This window comes from Macaca mulatta, chromosome 7 (genome assembly GCF_049350105.2).
Source record: "Macaca mulatta isolate MMU2019108-1 chromosome 7, T2T-MMU8v2.0, whole genome shotgun sequence".
Taxonomy (NCBI): Eukaryota; Metazoa; Chordata; class Mammalia; order Primates; family Cercopithecidae; genus Macaca; species Macaca mulatta.
In genome coordinates, this window is record NC_133412.1 from 147,388,198 (window position 1) to 147,409,575 (window position 21,378).

At 48.8% G+C, this 21,378-nt stretch overlaps 1 protein-coding gene and 1 pseudogene across 2 annotated transcripts in view; both read left to right on the forward strand.

Annotated features, from left to right (window-relative positions):
• LIN52 (lin-52 DREAM MuvB core complex component) overlaps positions 1-21,378 on the forward strand; it is a 141,785-nt gene extending 120,407 nt beyond the window's left edge. The window contains exon 6 of the mRNA XM_028851666.2: positions 19,415-21,378. Within this exon, the coding sequence (XP_028707499.2) occupies positions 19,415-19,437 (23 nt within the window). The 3' untranslated portion in view covers positions 19,438-21,378. The remainder of the gene's footprint in view (positions 1-19,414) is intronic.
• Positions 9,663-10,152, forward strand: LOC100426786 (alpha-ketoglutarate dehydrogenase component 4 pseudogene; annotated as a pseudogene). The gene has a single exon (XR_013396456.1). The product of XR_013396456.1 is annotated as an alpha-ketoglutarate dehydrogenase component 4 pseudogene (transcript).

The window sequence follows — 21,378 nt, forward strand, 5'->3', positions numbered from 1 at the left end:
TTCCGCTTCACACAACTCTAACCAGAGGACAGACATGGGGTGGTGGGGCAGGTGGCAGGGAGGGGGTGGTGCAATGCAGTGAGGGGACAGGGTCTCCCAACAAGCAGCTGCTGCAATGTTTCCCCAACTTCGAGAAGCAGACACTGGGGCTGTGGGCAAAGAGGTAAGAGTCAGTTGACTTGAGAGAACTGCTCTGGGCACAGCCTGGCCCCTGTCACTTGAGCTGGAGTCTGAAGCACTGAGAAATTCTGACCCTCAGGGGAAGCCCCCTCTCAGCCATTTGCCCCACTCTGTTCATTCGCTGCCTCCTGTCTATGGCCCCATCACTCCTCCCACCCCTGCAGACCGCTGGCATCATTCCGGGAACTACACTGAGCCCTTCACAAACTGTAAGCCCTATCCAACTATAGTTACCATTGCAGAGAAAGCTAACACACAGCACATGAGTGAATTCTGCCCTAGAAGACTGCATGACGTGGAAGGGGCACCCGCTGCCCCCCTCACTCTGGCCCTCATTTCTAGCACCCATCACCTTTATGTCTCTGGTTGTGTCCCCAACCCCTGCCTACTGTCTCCTCTCTCCTGAAAGATCTCTGTTTGTTTAAAACAGAAAAGTGGCCCATCTGCCAGGGCAAGAAGCCATAACTGGCCGCACTCCATGTGGCTCAGAGGTTGGCCACTTAATGAACAAAAACAGCTCCCCCAGGATTGCAGCCCATTACGGGGATTACTTGGGGCGATACAGCCGTAAACTTGGTCATAGCCAGGGACAAAAGAATGCAGGAGAGAATGGCAGTTGGAATCTCAATTAAACTCAAGTTCGGAGCAGAATTGGGCTCACATATTTTCATCTCTCTCTTGCCCTCTGCTTTCTGTCTTGATTTCTATACCTAGTGTTTTTGAAAGTGACCTCCAATACAAAAGGAGATTCAGTTATGTAGAATCCGAGAAGCCAAAAAACTAATCAAAGTTGCATTGTTTTTCTACCTTCATTTTTCTGAGACATAGAGAAGATAAGATTTGACTGTTAAAAACAACTTTTGGGACATGCCAAAGAATTGATCCAAATTTGTTCAATTTCCTACAGTTTCTTTGGTTATAAACAGAACTACCTGGCACATAATAGGTGCTAAAATAAGAATTTGTTGAAAGAATGAACTGTGCCTTGACATTCGGTGTTCATAGCCTCATTGCTGGTCAAAGATATAATAAGTGCTTGGATTTTGAGACAAAGGCAGGGGTGATCTTGCATAAGTTACTTCTCTCTAAGCCTTGGTTTCCTTAGGACTTTTTCCACTTTAAAGAGTCCTATCAGCATCATGGACAAGGGCACAGGCTCTGAAGTCAGGCTGCCTGGGTGCAAATAGCACCTAACTACTAGGGTAGCTGTAGAGATTAAATGAGTATTGCAAAGTATTGAGAGTGGTGCATGGCATATCTTACCCATTATGTGTATAATTGCTTGATAGATATATAAAACAGATTCCATGTAGTATTTAATTTTTTATTATACTCATATTTATTAAAAATTGACAATCCCTAGGCCAGGCATGGTGGCTCACACCTATAATCCCAGCACTTTGGGAGGCTGAGGCATGTGGATCACTTGAGGTCAGGAGTTCAAGACCAGCCTGGCCAACATGGTAAAACCCCGTCTCTACTTAAAAAAAAAAATACAAAAAAATTTAGCTGTGTGTAGTGGTGGGTGCCTGTAGTTCCAGCTACTCGGCAGGCTGAGGGAAGGGAATTGCTTGAACCCAAGAGGCAGAGGTTGCAGTGAACTGAGATTGCATCAATGCACTCCACCCTGGGTGACAGAGTGAGACTCCATCTCAAAAAAAAAAAAAAAAATTGGCAATCCCTACAGGGAAAATATAGTAACTTCTGGTTACCTTGACTAGTCAGTTAAGCAGAATACTATTTCCGTAACCCTTCAGAAGAGCTGACAGTTTACTATTTCTCCTACCCCCATCCTTCCACCCACTGAGGCCCATGGACATTCAGTAGAAACCATCGTTGACTCTACAGACAGTGGCATTAAGCAAGGGAGGGAAAGGTATTCTTTGGGACATTGGCAGGTTTCTGAGCTGATACTGAACTTGGCATACATAAGCCTCAAATCACTGTGCTTTGCTAATCTTTGTGGTCCTCGTATTTTCTGAGCAACCATGCTTTTCTAGTCACTGCACAGGAACACACTTCCCTGTTGGACTGGGTCATAACCCGCTACCCCTCACCCTCCAGTCCTCCACATTCCTCCAAATAGTTTTTCCCTTCCCTTCCCTTCCCTCCCCTCCCCTCCCCTCCCCTTTCTCTTCCCTCCCCTCCCCTTTCTCTTCCCTCCCCTCCCCTTCTCTTCTCCCCTCGCCTTCTCCCCTCCCTTTCTCTTCTCCTTTCCCCTCCCCTCCCCTTCCCTCCCCTTCCCTCCCCTTCCCTCTCCCCTCCCCTTCCCTCTCCCCTCCCCTTCCCTTCTCCCCTCCCCTCCCTTCCCCTTCCTCCCTCCCTCCCTCCCTCCCTCCCTTCCTTCCTTCCTTCCTTCCCTCCTTCCTTCTTTTTTTATCGTGAGGACAGGGTCTCCCTCTGTCACCAAGGCTAGAGTGCAGTGGCACAATCTCAGCTTGCTGCAACCTCTGCCTTCTGGACTCAAGCAATCCTCCTGCCTCAGCCTCCAAAGTAGTTGGAATCACAAGCACATGCCACCACACCTGGCTAATTTTTGTATTTTTTGCAGAGATACAGTTTCGCCATGTTGCCCAGGCCAGTCTCAAACTCCTGGGCTCAAGTGATCCACCTATCTCAGCCTCCCAAAGTATTGGGATTACAAGCGTGAGCCACTGTGCCTGGGCCAGATAGTTTTCTATGGTGTGAGACTTGTCAGGTTCTCACTCCCTTTCCAGGACTGAGCAGGGTCCACTCAGGCTTCTGCTCCCCTGGCAGCCTCCCCTGGGCTTTGCCTTCTCTGGGAACCCATGGAGAGACCCTGGCCTGACTCTGCAGCCTGAGGCCTCAGGGTCAAGTGAGGCTGAAAGTCACATCCCAGGGCCTTCTTGGATGTAGCCAAGCCCCAGCAGCCAAGTTGGCCTGAGCCAGTGACTTTGCACAAAGGAGCAGCTGAGAAGAGTCAAGGTGGGAAAGTCAGTGACTTGAGGCTGAGTGGAAATGAGAAGTGCTGGCTGCAGCAGGACCCATGAGGGATATGTGAGGATTGGAACCAGAAATGGTCTCTGAGGAATGGGGGGGCTCATGGGAAAGCAAGGTCCTGAGAGCTGCTTCACCTTGGCCTCCTGCTTCCTGCCATCCACCTCTGCTGCTGCTGCCTCTGCCTTCAAGGGTCCCAAAGGCTGTTCAGATGTGCAGCTGTTGAGTAAATCAGGGTACATTCCCATAGTGAACTACCATGCAGCCATTTGGTGTGTTTGCAAAGAGGTTATGATATCATGGAAGAAATGGTTTTGTCATAAGGATAAGTGAAATAGCCGGATGTAACACAATTACAGCAATGTGGGGCGGTGAATAGAAGGCAATAGGCAAAGGTGGTAATAGTGCTTGCTGCCTGGTTGGAGGAATATGGGGTATTGTTGTTTTCTTCTACGTTTTCCAAGCTCTCTACAGAAACAGGTATTGATTTTATAATACAGGGAGAAAAAAGCCTCTGGGGCCAGATATACAGATTTTAAAAGCCCTGCTTCTCAACTCAGCCTGTTATCCTGCACACATGTGCACACATACATAGTTCATCGATGACCTTTGTATATGGTAATGAAATTTGTTCTTTCGTATGCAAATGTGTATCATTCTGTACACCAATAAGTGTTTATTGAGCACCTAATAACCATCCAGCTATGCCCTAGGACCTCTACTTCATTGTATGTAATGTGGAAAAAAAAACTTGTTCCCTATTCATGACAGTTCCATCTCTCCCCACACTCCTCAGAGCCTTTGCCCAGGAACAGAAAAAATCATTCAGTCAGTAGGTGTTCAGTGTTGCCAAATAGCTATCTTTTTCCTCAGTCTTTCCCTACCCTGAGAAAGTATGTCTCACCTAACCTTGCTGTAGAGTCTTAGCATTAAGTTTCCCCCAGCTCTTGGGCATGCAGCACCTTACTTCAGATGTTGTGTTTGCGAGAGTTTCCTTCACTGCTTTCTCCCTGCTTACCTTCCCCTTCCCAATTGGAAGAGAAGGAAGAAAAGATGAGTTGGAGGTCAGGAGTAGGAATGGGTCAGAGAAGAATCTGGAATTATACTCATGTTTTCATCACAACCAGTTGGAGGCGCTGCACTCTCAGGAAAGAGAAGGAAGTGCGTTTCATCTGAGTTGGGTCTGGAAGACACAAGGGATGTGTAGGAGGTGGTTCTCACTTTTATTGGGAGACAAGTGTGTATATAAAGTCAGTCTCCCTGCAGGATGAGAAGCATAGTCATGGAATTGCTAAAGAAGATATAAAAGCCTCAGGACCAAATGACGTGAGAAAATAGTGGAGAAGAATTGACCTTCTCCCCAAGAAGTGACTTGACCACATCAGCCCCAAGTATCCAGAATATACAAACCCACACATCTGACTAGGCCTGGGCTAGAAAATGGGGGGGAATGGGGAGCACTCCCCATTTTCCTTGATAGAAATAGATGCAGCAACGAGTAAAATTCCGTGCCTGCCACATCTGCTCCCTCCTCCACTAGTGCATGCACTTGTCCATCCTGTTTGCCAAAGAGGGACTGCTTTCTGCCCAGCTCAGGAGAGCGAAACGAAGAAGAAACAATGTCAGCCATGTGTAGCCCTGAATCCTGCCTGACCGTTGCAGTCGCTCTGGGGCTTTCAGCCAGAACTGGAGTGGCCAGATCTGATGAGCCTTCCAAAGGAGAGAAGAGCACTCCAGACCAGACGGCTGAAGCAGTTGTTACGGCAGCAGCATTGCAGGGCAGGCAACACTTCACAGCATCACCAAAGATTGATGCAAATTGGTTTGGTTCTGACCCTGTCACACCAGGAAGGATAATGACTCCAGCAGCGCCGGGCACGGGAGGGGGCACATGGTGGGGGCCGTGAGGATTGGTGTCTCACTTCACATCTTCATTAATGATCTGAAAGACAGGGGTAAACAGCATGCTAATGAAACCTGCAGATGATTGGTGTTACAACCCCCAGAGAGGACAGAGAAATAGCACACCGAGACCCAGAGAGCTTAGAAATATGGGCAGGAGACTGTCAAATGAGACTCGTCCTAGGAAAATGAAAGTTGACGTGTCAGGGAGGAATGATGAAGGTGCCTCTGGGTGGGGGCCTGCAAACCTGAAAAGCAGAGATGGGTGGCAGGGTCAGGAGGTTGAGGGATGTGATAAGGTTTGGGGTGTGTTGGAGGGAGATGGAGGAGCTGACCTTGAGGACCCAGGGGACAAATACCCTTGTGCATTTCTGGTCAGGACTGACCATGAGGCCAACAGTTTGTGCAGCCGGGGTACCAAGCAGGTTGCACTGGCCCATTGGACTGTGTCAGCCCCGGAACCCCGCTGCAAGCCAGGACCTCTGATTTCACAGTCACAAGCTGTGCCTATTTGCACCCAAGCCATTAAGGCTAAAAGCGCCATTTTGACCTGAACTGCTATTTTCCTAAAATGAAACAAGCCAAAATACGTATTTAAAATTTTGCACTAAATTATTGGGGATAGGATATTCAAGAGCAGAGAAAGGAAAAAATGTCTGTATTTTCAAGCGTTTCCCATTCAATAAAGATTTATCAGAGGCGTAACTCGTTTATATTAAATCTACAAATCTTAAGTGAACAGCTCAATGATTTTTTTCCTTGACCAAATCACTTCACCAAGTCTTGGTTTCCTCATCTGAAATGAGCATAACAGCAGAACATATCTCACAGCTGTGTTGTGAAGATTAAATTAGACTCTGTAAAGCCCCTTGGGCACAGTAAGTACTCACATATGGGGTGATTATTATTACTGTTTATTATCCTCTAATTTTATTCCTTAAGCTTTCCTCTTAGCTCCCTAAGTAAATGATTAATTTCTTGAAGTCAAGGACTGCCTTAAACTTCTTTTCAGCTCATGGGTGCTGAATAAATCCTTGTTTGATGGATTGTATTAGAAAATTCTTTTCATATAAATAATTTTATTCTTACCCAACTCAGATCTACTTTAAATGAAATCGCTTTCTTCAAAATAAAAGAAAAACAAGTAAAATCCTGATATCACATGAGTGTTTTGAAGACAAAATATTCTGCCTTGAGTCTGTGCTAACACCACGTGCTGTCTGGTGAAATGTTAGGCCAGGGGAAATCCCAGCCTGATGATAAAGAGCTCACTTTTGGGGCCAGGCGCGGTGGCTCACACCTGTAATCCCAGCACTTCGGGAGGCCGAGGCAGGTGGATCACAAGGTCAGGAGATCGAGACCATCCTGGCTAACACGGTGAAACCCCGTCTCTACTAAAAATACAAGAAATTAGCCAGGCGTGGTGGCGGGCACCTGTAGTCCCAGTGACTCGGGAGGCTGAGGCAGGAGAATGGCGTGAACCCGGGAGGCGGAGCTTGCAGTGAGCTGAGATCGTACCACTGCACTCCAGCCTGGGTGACAGAGCGAGACTCCGTTTCAAAGAAAAAATAACAAAGCTCCACTTTTGAATCCAGTCAGGTTTGAATTAGGGTGACTAACCGTCTGATTTGCTTAGAACTCAGGGGTTTCCTGGGAGGAGGAACAGTCTTGACCATGTGACAGTTGATCATTCTAGTTTGAATATGGGTTCTGCTACTTAATAGCTTTGGCGTGTGGCCTTGGATAGGATTCTTAGCCTTATTGAACTTAGTTTCCTCTTCCATTAAAGGGGGAAAATAACTACTTCACCAGGTTGTCGAAAGGACCAAGTGTCCCCGCTGCAGTGGTTCACACCAGTAATCCCGGCACATTGGGAGGCTGAGGCAGGAGGACTACTTGAGTCCAGGAGCCAGAGACTAGCCTGGGCAACATAGTGAGACCCCATCTCTACAAAAAAAAAAAAAAAAAAAAGATGTTTCTTAATTAAATAAAATTAGCCAGCGCAGTGGCACATCCCTGTAGTCCCAGCTGCTCAGGAGGCAGCACCGGAAAGATGGCTTGAGCCCAGGAGTTCAAGGCTGCCGTGAGCTATGATCACAGCATTGCACTCCAGCCTGGGCCACAGAGTGAGACCCCATCAAAAAAAAAAAAAAAAAAAGGACAGGGGGTGGCAAGCATGGTGGCTCACACCTGTAATCCCATTACCTTGGGAAGTTGAGGCAGGAGGATCACTTGGGGCCAGGAGTTCAAGACCAGCCTAGGCAACATAGTGAGACCTCATCTCTCCAAAATTAAATTAGCCAGGCATGGTGGTGCACACCTGTAGTCCCAGCTACTTGGGAGGCAGAGGCAGGAGAACCACTTGAGTCCAGGAGTTTGAGGCTGCAGAAAGTCATGATTGTGCCACTGCACTCCAGCCTGGGTAACAGAGTGAGACTGTCTCAAAAAAAAAAAAAAAAGAATTCAAAGAATATGCCTATGCCTATTCCACTTATACCCAACAAAAATGAGTTGACACCAAAAGATACATGCGAAAATAATAGCAACTTCATTCATGCAAGTAAAAAACTGGGGGAACAAAGGCCATCAGCAGGAGAATGGATAGATTGTATATTCTATGTGGAATGCCAATTGGCAATAAAGAATGAACAAACTACCATGCTGCTTCACACAGTAATATGGATGAATCTCCCAAACACGAATGAAGGGCACATACCATATGACTCCATCTGTATGAAATTCTAGGACAGACAGAACTAATCTAGGTGATAGAAGTCTAAATAGTAGTTACCTTGGAGGTATTAACTGGAAAGGGGCCCAGGGAGTCTTCTGGGGTTTTGGAAATTCTCTCTCTCCTGATCTGAGTGGTGGTTAACACAGGAGGGTGTGTGTATAAACATTAATCGAGCTGTGCAGTTAATAGCTGCGCACTTTCTGTAAGCTGTACCTCAAAAGAAGTTAAGGTTCTCTGAGCCTCTAAAGGGAAGCGCTGATGAAAGCTGTTGGTTTTTATGTTTCAAACCACGCCATGAAAGCTATTTGGGGCAATCGCATAGGGGAATCTAGAGGATCCCAGACTCACCCTGGGTTCAAAGCTATGAAGTCAGAAAGAAGGACAGAAGATGGTCAACATATCCCTTTGGCAGCTGCCACTCATGCTCCACCAGCGGCTGAGCATAAGGACTGGAGGGCCCTGTCCTGTGCCCTCATTCTCTGTGACCTCAATGCGGAGGAGGGCTGTCAGCCAAACTCAAGCCCCTTGCTGCACCCTTGGGCTCTCCTTCGAGGGAGCACCATTGTCTATCCACCCTTTACTGAGAAATCAGTCCCCAGATTGCGGGCTCCTCAAGAGCGAGGACCAGATGTGTGTTTCTGTTTCTCCAGAGCCTGACCTATTGTAGAGGCTCATTGCACAGTTGCCAAATGGATGCCTCCAGTGACCTAACTCATCACTTAAATTCTTCCCAGGTGGAACTGGCCACTGATCTCAAAGCCAAAGATATGTTTTTTCACTCATGGATCATTCAGGTGCTCCTTCCTAAAATAACTGGGATTCCAAGAGAGCTACCAGCATCTCTGACATGCTTCCTATCAGTGCAATTCTAATTCTGTTAGAAATGATCTTCAGGCTGGGCGTGGTGGCTCATGCCTGTAATCCCAGCACTTTGGGAGACTGAGGTGGGTGGATTACCTGTGGTCGGGAGTTCGAGACTAGCCTGACCAACATGAAGAAACCCTATCTCTACTAAAAATTCAAAATTAGCCAGACATGGTGGCGTGTGCCCGTAATCTCAGCTACTCGGGAGGCTGAGGCAGGAGAATCACTTGAATCCAGGAGGCGGAGGTTGCACTGAGCTGAGATCGCACCATTGCACTCTGACCTGGGCAACAAGAGCAAAACACTGTCTGAAAAAGAGAGAGAGAGAGAGAGAGAAGAAGAAGAGAAGAGAAGAGAAGAGAAGAGAAGAGAAGAGAAGAGAAGAGAAAAGAAAGAAAGAAAGAAAGAAAGAAAGAAAGAAAGAAAGAAAGAAAGAAAGAAAGAAAGAAAGAAAGAAAGAAAAAGGAAAGAAAGAAAGAAAGAGAAGAGAGGAAGGAAGGAATGAAGGAAAAGAGAGAAAAAGAAGAAAGAAGGCCGGGCGCGGTGGCTCAAGCCTGTAATCCCAGCACTTTGGGAGGCCGAGGCGGGTGGATCACGAGGTCAGGAGATCGAGACTATCCTGGCTAACATGGTGAAACCCCGTCTCTACTAAAAATACAAAAAACTAGCAGGGCGTGGTGGCGGGCGCCTGTAGTCCCAGCTACTTGGGAGGCTGAGGCGGGAGAATGGCATGAATCCGGGAGGCGGAGCTTGCAGTGAGCCGAGATCACGCCACTGCACTCCAGCCTGGGAGACACAGCAAGACTCAGTCTCAAAAAAAAAAAAAAAAGAAGAAGAAGAAAGAAAGAAAGAGAAGAGAGAGGAAGGAAGCAAGGAAGGAAGGAAGGAAAAGAGAGAAAAAGAAGAAAGAAAGAAAGAGAGAAAGAAAAGAAAGACGGAAAAGAAAGAAAGAAAAGAAAGGAAGAAAGAAAAGAAAAAGAAAGAAAGAAAAGAGGTGACATCCCAGGAAGTGCACCCCCAGCCGCCTGGGACTCGGGTGATCGCTGCAGCTCGCTCGTGCCCCGGAAACTGCCCCTTTTCAGGGGTCATGATGGGCAGCAAGATGGTGTCTGCCACTAGGGTCGTTCAGGTAGTCAAACCACACACTCCATTAATAAGGTTTCCTGACAGAAGAGACAATCCTAAACCCAATGTATCAGAAGCTTTAAGATCAGCAGGGCTACCACCTCACTCTTCTGTAATTTCACAACATTCTGAGGGAAGTAAATCACCAAATATGCTGATGTATCAGGGTCCACCAGATACTGCAGAAATAATAAAAACATTACCTCAGAAATACAGAAGGAAACTTGTATCTCAAGAAGAAATTAAATTTATCCACCGTGGAGGTGCCGAATAACCATGGTGGCTGCTGTTTGTCATCAGACAATAGAATTGTCTTCACAATAAAGGACTTCCAAAATGACAGATGAGAAACCGTATATTAAACATCTTTAATAAATACTATGAAAAAATGAAATATAGAAAATTTAGATGGACACTTGTATTTCCTAATTTATGTATCTTGGTCAGCTTCTCCACAAGCTTACCTAATTGTTTATACACTCTATACTTCTTAAAGTATACATTTAAAAGAAAGAAAGAAAGAAAAGAAAGAAAGAAAGAAAGAAAGAAAGAAAGAAAGAAAGAAAGAAAGAAAGAAAGAAAGAAAGAGAAAGAAAGAGAGAGAGAGAAAGAAAGAAAGAGGGAGGGAGGGAGGAAGGAAGGAAAGAAAGAGAGAGAGAAAGAAAGAAAGAAAGAAAGAAAGAGAAAGAAAGAAAGAAAGAGAAAGAAAGAAGGAAAGAAAGAGAAAGAAAAAGAAAGAAAGAGAAAGGAAGGAAGGAAGGAAGAAAGGAGGGAAGGAAGGAAGGAAGGAAGGAAGGAAGGAAGGAAGGAAGGAAGGAAGGAAGGAAGGAAGGAATCTTCAGTTATTTCTATAGCAAAGAGCCTGTGTTTACACTGCAGGAAACTCTGGAGTTATCAGTGGTGCTGGTGACAGTCACTGGGTTTGGTATTCCCTTAGATGGAGGCCAGGGTCAGCTGAATTGTTTGGTCCCTTGAAGAAATTTCTGTGCTATCCCAATTGGTAGCCACTAGCCACATGTAGCTATTAAATCTAAATTAAAAGTAAATAAAATTTAAAATTCTGTTTCTGTCCAGGTGCAATGGCTCACTCCTATAATCCCAGCACTCTGGGAAGCTGAGACAGGTGGATCATTTGAGGTCAGGAGTTTGAGACCAGCCTGGCCAACATAGTGAAACCCTGTCTACTGAAAATTTAAAAAAATAAAAATAGATGGGCATCGTGGTGCACACCTGTAATCCCAGCTACTCGAGAGACTGAGGCATGAGAATCACCTAACCCAGGAGGCAGAAGTTGCAGTGAGCCGAGATGGCGCCACTGTACTCCAGCCTGGGGACAGAGTGAAAAAAATAAAATAAAATAAGTTTCTTAGTTGCGCTAGGCACATTTTAAGTGCTCAGTAGCCACTTATGGCTACTGACTACCACTGTATTCGACAGTGTAGAACTGCATACATTTCCATCATCATAGAAAGTTCCAGTGGACAATGATGGATTCCAGATGACCCTCTTGGAGCCTGTAGGGGAGGGGAGGAAGGAAATAGGTGGGTAGGACTGGGCCTCCACCCCCAGTTCAGCCAGAGGCACTTTGCCTATAAATTCAGATTTCAAGTTAGATTTCATTTGGGGAAAAAAAAAAAAAAAAAAAAAAAAAACTTGTATGACTTTTTAAATACTTTTTGAAAAGGTAGTAAATACAAACTATATTTAAAACGAACAGATTATGAAAAAAGACATCTCCTTGCCATCCCATAACCTTCAGACCACTAGGTAGCAGCTTGTAGAAACTACACCTGTTCTGCAGCTTGCTTTTTTTTTTTTTTCTATTTATCTTGGATCTTGTTCATATTGGTACCTAGAGATGTAACAGCCACATACTATTCCACTGTGTGGATGTGCCTTCGGTTACCTAGCCAGGTCCTGTGATGGACATTCAGGTCATTTCCTGTCTTCTGCTACTACAAACTATGTTGTGATGAGCAAATATCCTTGAGTTTAGGTATCTGTGGATGTATCACTATTAGGGGAATTGCTGGATCAAAGACCGTGTGCATTTTAAACTTTAATATCTATTGCTGAATTGCATGCCCCGTGCCCAAAAGAGATGGTAACAACAAGAAGGTCTTTTCCCCACACCTTCCGCCAGGCTACTGTGATCAGGCCTGCAGGTGTCCTGCAGGGTAACGGTGGCTTATCTTGGGAGGGGGTTGCCATTGCCTCCCCACAGCCTGGCGCCCATTCTACCCACTCACTCTCTCTTCATGTCACTCCTTCCTGCCACCAAGAATAGTTAACTTTTCATTTAAAACAATTTTAATGGACTAGTTAACATTTGACTGTGCACTCATCAGACCCTTGGGTACGAATCCTACTCAGCCTGACCCTGCTCATTCAATTCACAGATTTGTCCTTTACCTCAGTGTTTCATGGACTCTTCACAACAACCTCCTGTGGCAGGTACCATTATTATTCCCATTCTACAGAGGAGAAGCCTGAGGTTTAGCAATTAACTCACTGGTTCACAGTCACCCAGCTGGTTAGTAGCAGAGTTAGGATCCAGTCCCAGGTCTGTCACCCCACAGCCTATGCTTAGTTCCAACAGGCTGCCCCACTCACCCGCTTCCCATCACCCCTCCTCCTTTCATGGACACCAGCTCTCCCTCCTGCCCTCGGGCCCTGTTAAATACCCCACCTCTCTTAGGTGTCTTTGCTGAAGTGCCCACAAGCCTTCACTCCCTGCCCACTCTCTCCCTCTTAAGGTCAGGGCATACACCTCCATCCGGACCCTTCCTCCCTCACTGCCTTGGCTTCCTCTACTCTTGGCCTTGGGACTGCCCCACCTGAACTCCTGGGTCGGCCCAGCCCTCCCCCAGGTGATCGCCTCAGCCTACAGGGGCTGAGAGCTGGGGAGGGAGAAGCAACGGCTTCCATCACCTGACCCTACTCAGCCAATTCACGAAGACAAGATGTCAAGTTAATGAGCCTGTGGGCCTCTAATTAGCTGTCAATTACCTCAAATTAATCACCTCCTCGCCTAATTAAGCATTATCGGCAGGTGGGCACAAAGCAGACCATTGTGTGAGAGCCATGAGAAAAGCTGGGCTGGCAAACTTGGTTAGGATCAGCTCTGTGCACTGCGCCCGCCTCCCCACCGCGCTCAGCCATGGGCCCAGCTGAGAGGCCCTGGGGCCCTTTGCCCACCACTGTCCCCAGACACTGGGGTACTTGGGGACCTCCTGGGAAGCTGAGTGGACTGGGAGGGAGGTGCAGAGCCTAGAGGCAGGTGAGACAGCTTTGGGGCAGTGGGGTGGTAGGAACTGGAGGCCATGGAGAAGGGCGGGGCTTCAAGGCATGGAGACCAGCTCCTGGCACTTACTGAGAGCCGAGATGGGAGCTGGGCAGAGGGGATGCCAGGTCGTGGCTGGGCATCCAGGCCTGGGCGGGCAGGCAGAGCTGGCTTCCGATGCTGGCCTGGCCACTTGTGAGTTCTGTGACCCCAGGAAGAGACTTAATGTTTTTGAGTCACACTTTCCATCCCTGGAAAGAAAATTTTTTTGTTCTAAACACTGTCCTGGGTCTTTGTGAGGGTTCAGTGGGATCATGCTTGTGGAGCGCCCGCCACATGGTAAATATTCAATGTCTTTAGTAGTGATGACAGTGGACGTGGGTGGTTTAAGACCCAGGGCCACCTCACATAACAACTGCCGAAGCTGTATTGTATCCCCAAATTCTAAGCCCCCAGATCTCAAGCATGTAGTGCATCCCTGAAAAATGCGAATGGACTGGCCAGGCATGATGGCTCACGGCTGTAATCCCAGCACTTTGGGAGGCCGAGGCGAGAGGATCACCTGAGATCAGGAGCTCAAGACCAGCCTGGCCAACATGGAGAAACCCCGTTTCTACCAAAAATACAAAAATTAGCCTGGTGTGGTGGCGGGCGCCTGTAATCCCAGCTACGCAGGAGGCTGAGGCAGGAGAATTGCTTGAACCCGGGAGGCGGAGGTTGCAGTGAGATGAGATCGTGCCACTGCACTCCAGCCTGGGCAACAGAGTGAGACTGGCTCAAAAAAAAGAAAAAAAAAAGGAAAGAAAAAAGAAAAATGTGAATGGGCTGCTAGCACCCACGGTTGCTGGATGCTGGGCTATCTGGCTACCACTTCCTCTCCACTCCCTCCCCATCACCCAGTGCCTTCCAGGGATCACAGCTCCATTCACAAAGGGCCCTTGGTGCCATATGGAGCTCACCAGATGAGAAGACCACAGTTCTCTAGAGACCAGGAAGAAGACGGCCCCTTGGGTCTTGGGGCTGCAGGGCCTAAATCAAGGGGGGGTCTCCAGACTGCTCCTGGGCACTGAGTTCATGCCCCAAGCCATGGTCCTGGGAGGCTGAACAGAGTTCCCACTCTCCTCAGCACAGGGCAGGGTGAGGCCGGTGGCCACCTGGGCAGCTCTGCGCTCCCACTGACTGTCAAATGCCACCACTCCCATGCCAGGTCTGTCCGCTTACCCCCCCAACCACCCCTTGTAATCTGTACCCGCTACTTCAGCCCCGGCACAGGAAGACCTTTCCCTGTCTCCTATGGCAACAGAGACCCTCAGCCTCTCCGCCGTGAAAGCTTGGAAACATCTTCCCCTCCCGGGTCTCGGTCATTTAGCAAACATTGTACCTTACTAATGAAGCTCAGCGTAAAGGGCTGATGGTCGGGTGAACATAAATCACTAATGCATGCTCTGGAGAGACCAATAACAAAAGGGGGCTAGCACTTATTAAGTGCCTACTGTGTGCTGACACGAGTGGTAAGAGATTCAGTGAATGTATTACACCTGTATATACTGTTATGTTTAATGAATTATTTATTTATCAAAATAGGTAATACATGTACACACCATTTTTTAAACTAAAGGGTGTAGAGGAATCCATAGGCTTCCCTCACTCCCCTGCCCTCCAGCCATCTGATTCCCTTTCCCACAACCCACCAGTAACCAGTTTTTCATATACTTTTCCAGAAATTAAAAAATATTTATATGTATATATATATTTCATTTTCACAAGTAGAAATAAAACATACCGTCCATCTTCCTTTTTAAAAAATAATACTGTCGGCTGGGTGCGGTGGCTCATGTCTGTAATCCCAGCAATTTGGGAGGCCAAGGCAGGCAGATCACTTGAGGTCAGGAGTTCGAGACCAGCCTGACCAACATGGAGAAACCCCATCTCTACTAAAAATACAAAATTAGCCTGGCGTGGTCGCGCATGCCTGTAATCCCAGCTACTCGGGAAGCTAAGGCAGGAGAATAGCTTGAACCCAGGAGGCGGAGGTTGCAGTGAGACGAGATCGCACCATTGCACTCCAGCCTGGGCAACAAAAGCGAAACTCTGTCTAATAAATAAATACATAAATAAATACTGTCTTGGAGATTGAATGTGGAATAGCAGCACAGTATTCCACTGCATAAACGTGAACTTTTTTCTTCTTTTTAAAATTACATGAAAGTTGGTCAGGTGCAGTGGCTCACACCTAGGAGCGTCTGTCCGTTAGCTTGTATGTCTGTCCAAATGGAAGTGCCTCCCTGGGCTGGGTGCGGTGGCTCATGCCTGTAATCCCAGTACTTTGGGAGGCCAAGGAAGGAGGATCACTTGAGCACAGAAGATCGAGGCTGCAGTGAGCCTTGGAGGCATTGCCATACTCCAGCCTGGGCGACAAAGCAAGACGCCGTCTCTAAAAAATGGGATGATGGGGCTCTTCCGAGTGAAAAGATGGAACTACTGACTTAATCCCACCCTGTCAGTTCGTCATGAGGAAACAGGCTAGAAAAGGGATTGACTTGTCCGTAGTCTGGAGCTGCCTTGTCAGATTCTTCCAGGTACCACTTGAGCATGTGGACGGGCTGGCATTAGCCGTGCACACTGGGCAAATGCTCCACCGCCCTCCCTGCTCTGCTGGGCTTGGGATGAGTATGCAGTGGGTGACACGTCCCTGATGTGTTGTGCCTTCAAGGAGGCCCTTTATTTATTCATTTATTTATTTATGTACAGCTGAGTCTCACTCTGTCACCCAGGCTGGAGTGCAGTGGTGCTACCTCAGCTCATTGCAACCTCCGCCTCCCGGATTCAAGCAATTCTCCTGCCTCAGTCTCTCGAGTAGCTGGGATTACAGGCATGCGCCACCATGCCTGGCTAACTTTTGTATTTTAGTAGAGACGGGGTTTCACCATGTTGGCCAGGCTGGTCTCGAACTCCTGACCTCAAGTGATCTGCCCGCCTTGGCCTCCCAAAGTGCTGGGATTACAGGCGTGAGCCACCGCACCTGGCCCAGGGAGGCACTTCCATTCGGACAGATGTACAAGCTAACGGACAGACGCTCCTAGGATGGGTGCTGTGTATTGCTTAGGAAGGGGAGCCTTTGAGGACCCTTGAAATCCCTCCCCTCTGAAGCCTTGGAGGAAGGCGGACTGGCCCAGATTCCCGGACCGGCATCGCCACCTGCCTCTCTGGTCTCCTCCCACCCCAAGGGAGGTCGCGCGGCCACCGCTAGAGGGAGCCGAGAGCGGCCCCGCTTGCGGCTTCTCTCAGACGCTGCCTTTCACGCCTTTCAAGACTGGTCCCCTCTTGTCATTAGGCCCTAGGCCCGCAGCCCTCCTCGGCCCCGACCTCTAGGAGGTGCCCAGCACCAACAGGCCGACGCTATGCCTCCTACCCAGCCCTCCGCTATGAAAACCCTAACGCAGATCGGCTACTGCCCCCATTTTACTAATTAGGACACAGAGAGGCTGACAGATGTGCCTTGGGTCACACAGCTAATGCGTGGCACAGCCAGAAACACAGGGGGCCTGGCTCCGGACCCCCATGCCTCAGAGGATCTCAAGCACCTTCCTGTAGCCTTCTGTTCAAGAGGAAACTGAGGCACAGAGCAAGTCTAGAGCGTACTGTGTGGGTGGCCCAGTCTGTCAAGGACCAACTGGAGGCTAAAGCTAGGCGGCCAGCCCCTAGGCAGATGACCACAGCAGAAAAGCCTGTGGGGAGAAGAGGTGCCAGCCTGCCCCAAGGTGGGGGTGCAGGGGGCTGTTGGTGCCTCCCAGGATGGGTGACAGCTGCAGCCTTGGGTAGGAGGCCAGAGGCCCCACACGATAATAACTTTCACTCACTGCCCAAGAGCTAATCCCATTACTTTGCATGGACCCTCTGGGACCACCTCCCTAACCCTCCTTAATCCCCTGTCTCCCTCTGGGAATGGTCCAAGGGCCTCCCTGCCAGCCCATGCCAGCCCCAGGCACAGGCAGACCTTGCCCCTCAAGCTCTGTCAGACAACCTGTGCCCATGAATGCCCATCCGTGCCTGATTCTTGGGGCCCCAAAGGGACAGCCAAGAAGGGTGGAGGTCCCACCTCTCTCACCCACCTTCCCTGCCATCCCTGACCTGCCTGCCAGTCCCCAAGGCACCTTCCCAAGATAGCCTCCGGCTGGGATCCAGGTTTTCTGAGCCTCGTGTTCCTTTCTAAGCAGGCTTCTGGGGCTTGTTACCGTTTTTGTTGAAGGAATTGGCAGGAGAGAGCTTGGGTCCACAGTATACTCATCTGTAAAATGGACACAATCGCCCCCACGTTCTATAATCGTTCTGAGGATACAAGGAGACACTACGAGACGCTATGAGGACACAATGAGACACAAACCTCCGGAGTGTTATTATCAGTGGTAGAGCTGTCTTCAGATATGCAAAGGATGTGGATTTCTTTAGTGTGTTACCAGAGGGAAGCTCCATGGCCAGAAGGCAGATGTTAGAGAGGAAGATTTTAAAAGATACACACTGTCCTATAATGGTGATAAGAGCTGCCATGTACTTGTCTTGGTCTCTTCCTAAGGTGCCAGGCACTTAAGCTTCACAGCACCCTATGAGGTAGGTACTGTCATTACCTGCGTTTTGCAGATGTGGGAACTAAGGTTAGGAAACGCCACACAGTGGTGGAGTTGGAATCAAAAACAGCTCTGACTCCAGAATTTTCTGGGGCATTCTGCCTCTCAGGATCTGCTCCTAAAAGGGGGAGCTGATGTCTGAGAGATACCCCCACCCCCAAAGTAGTGAGCTCCCCATTTGCCAGAAGTGTTCAAGGTGATGCTGAGGGGCCACACCAGGAACCACTAGTCAGGAACCCTGAGGTCCCGTGGCAGCCCCCAATCCTCCCAGCATTCCCAGGCGCCTGTTTCCAGGAGGAGCCAGGCCACTGCCCCTCCGCAGCCTGGACACTGGGGGGGCTCCCTTTGGTGCCCTGGGCCTCCCTCTCCCCCACCTTCTGCTGCTCCTCATTTACATAAATTATCTCTCTCCAATTATCCATCCAGCTGTCCCAACGGTGATCTGTGAATGAATTAAAAATGGAATATAATTTAATAATGGCTGATTAGAAGGAGATTAGTTGTTATATAAAAATGAAAAGCCAAGAGCCAGCTAGTTGCCCTTAATCTGAGCCAATACCATCGTTATTCTGGAAAGGCCACCCTGGCCACCATCAGGCAAGGCAGGCAGACATGGGGACAAAGATTGGGGGAGAGCCAGGTGGGGCCAGACCACCCCAGAGAGAAGATAGAGCACTGGGAGCTTGGAATTTGCAGCACCTCTGAGCTGTGGGGCGTGGACATCTCCTGTGGCTTCCTTCAAAACAGGTTTGGGTGGCTTCTGGGGTCCCTTTTTGCTCTAAATTCTAGGCACCCTCAGATCAAACCACTGGACTTTCCCAAGGCAGCTACTGACTTACACCAGACCCTGCTGGCATAGAATCTGGGGTTCAGGCGTCTCGTTCCTGTTCAGGCCCCGCCTCTAAGAACACATAGCAGTTGGGAACACAGACCTCCCCGGAGGGGGTCTGCCTGTCTAGGATAGGTGGTCAAAGAGGGTCTCAAGCTTGGTTGACCCAGAAGGTCCATGGAGGATGGACTGGCTGAGACGAAGAAGGGTGAGTGTGCCCAGTGGGACCTCTGGGCCATCTGAACCTCAGGTTAATGACTAGATCTAGTGAAGGGGACTAGTGCCCCTCCTCCAGGAAGCCTGCCCTGATCTCCTGGGCTTTGGGGTGTCCCCAGTGTTTCTATAATGCCCTGTGTTTTCTCCATCAGTGCACTGAGCACTGCCTCTGGGGTGTTCATGCCCCCCTGTTTGTGAGCTCCATGGCTGTTTCATCTCTGTATCACCAGTGTTGGGCACACAGTGGTTGTTCTACCACATCATTGAACAAATAAAGACATCACCTCCAAAAAGCCTCTGTGATTGCCCTAGTGTAGGTTACACGCTCCTTTCTTTGCTCCCAAACACACTGTGATTATGCCTTTAAAAATAAGGCAAGTCATTGCTGTGGAGAATACAGAGAAAGACAAAATTTTAGGTAAAGATGGATAGATGGAGATAGAGCAAAGTGGTTAAGAGGAGCAGTTTGGAGTCAGACTGCCTGGGTATGCATCCCAGGTCCACCTCTTATTGCTGTATGACCTGGGTGGGGCATGTTACTAATCTCTCTGTGCCTCAGTTTCCTCATCTATACAATGGGTGTATATAGTACCTACTCCATAGGATTTTGTGAGAATTAAGTGGAAGCACTTGTGGTTCTTATAATGCTTGTCACACTGTTTAGTACTTGACCACTGACTGGTCTGTTTCCTCCCCAGGCATGGGCTCTTATCTCTGTTGATGGTGCTGGCTGGACAGTGGGCCTGCACAAAGCCATCCCAACAGCCCTAGCTGCTGCTCTCACACTGCAGGGCCCACAGGGACACAACACTGTGGCAGGACCAGAATGTTTCACTGACCTCGGGCCTTCCCGAAGACACTCGCAGCTCATGGACTGTGACATGCCCATGGAGAGGGGTCTGAGCCCCGAGGCTCGGGTCTGGGCAGCAAGGCCTGTGTGACCGACATAAGAGGATGTCTGCTAGGCCTGAGCTTGCACAAAAGGAATGAAAGGCCTGGGTGGCCAGAGGAGATGGGCATCCAGACCAGGAAGGGAAGGCTGAAGAGCTCTCTGCAGCAGCTGACTCAGGCCTCTGGGGCCACCATGGAGCAGACAGCAAAGGAAATATTGTCCACAGTACCAGAGGCTGGGAATGAATGGAGTGGACACTGGAGGAGGCTGATTCTCTCAAAATGAGAGGCAGTACAGATTGTGCGCAGCAAGTGTTTGTTGATTGGCTAACTGAGCTGCACCAGATTTTTCTAAACTTTGTTAGTCAAGAAAATCTTGATTTCTTATGTTTGTGGAAGGGCCTGGGAATCTGCACATTTGATAAGAGCCCCCGGTGAGTCTCATGAACAGGAGGTTTTGACCCCAAATCCCATCTGTCCCTCAGTCACTGCTGCAGTGCCCTCTGGGAGTGGGGGCTGACTGGTGACCCCCACCTTGCCCACTACCCTCTGACACTCACTCCCATCTCCCCAGTCTCAGCCTCAGTCACTCCCAGGACAATCTCCCTTGTGAAGCCTGAGCACATCCGTCCATATTGCAGCCGGGGGAGGCCTCCCAGACCAGCCCAGGCTGTGGGATAATTTGATATTCAAATCCTGGCAAAGACCTGCTTCAAATTGCTGCAAATTAAGCTGATTTTGCCCCTCTGAATGAGGGATTTGCTCCTGTGGATCAGCCCTCTTCCCAGGACTTGATGAGGTCAGGATTAGAGATGGGGAGAAAAAGCCCGAGGCTGGGGCCGGAGAGCTGGAGAGCTGAGGGGCGGGGGAGCCGAGACCCTGGAGTTAGCGAAGGTTCCCAGGGTCTCAAAAGGCAGCTCTACCCAGTGATGGCGCAGCCTCTGAGGCCCAAATGGGTCAGTTCCACTCCTCCATCCCCCCAGGAGAGCACAGCTCTGTTCCCAAAGCAGTTTGTGGACCTCATCCAATCTTTCCAAGCACCGCTGTCCCGGGGCGGAACTGATCACCCCCATTTCACTGATGAAAGGGGAGATGAGGCTCCATTGGCAAAGACAATCTGGACTCAACCACTGCCACCAACTTGCTATGTGACCTTGAGCAAGTGACCTCTCTGAGCCTCCTTGTAAGGATGACTGGTGACGCATGCACAGTGCCAGGCACACAGCAAGCCCTCCATAGCATGGGTCAATGTTCCTAACCAAAGCCCTGAAGCTAGAAAATAGCTGGAGGGAGAACGTGGGGCTCTCTAGACCTCAGGAGGAGTCAGTCCCCTGCCTTCTCCTGGAGTTCCGTGCCTTCTCCCAACTCTACCCTCTCCTGACAGGACCTCCCCCATCCCTGGCAGAACCTCATTTCCATCTGTTTTATCAGGGCCTGTACTGTATATTGCAGCAATTTCGAATTGCACCATTAAAGATTTTATGCTGGAGACGTTAAAATTAAAAAGATCTATGTGCAAAGAGTCACAACGAATTTAATCAACTTGATTTAATAGAAAACAGCAAATGGAATTTATGATGCTCCAAAAGACAAGGGAATTTTTTTTCAACAAAAAATAATAAAAAGCACTTTGTGGAAAACAGAAAGTGGAGTGGGGTGGGGGTGGGGGCTCCCCATCTGAGAGTTGATCAGAACCTAATCCGCCGCGAACAACCCCAGTCGGGGCTGTTTGCCCACTAATCCCAGCTGCCATTAAAATATTAAAGATAAA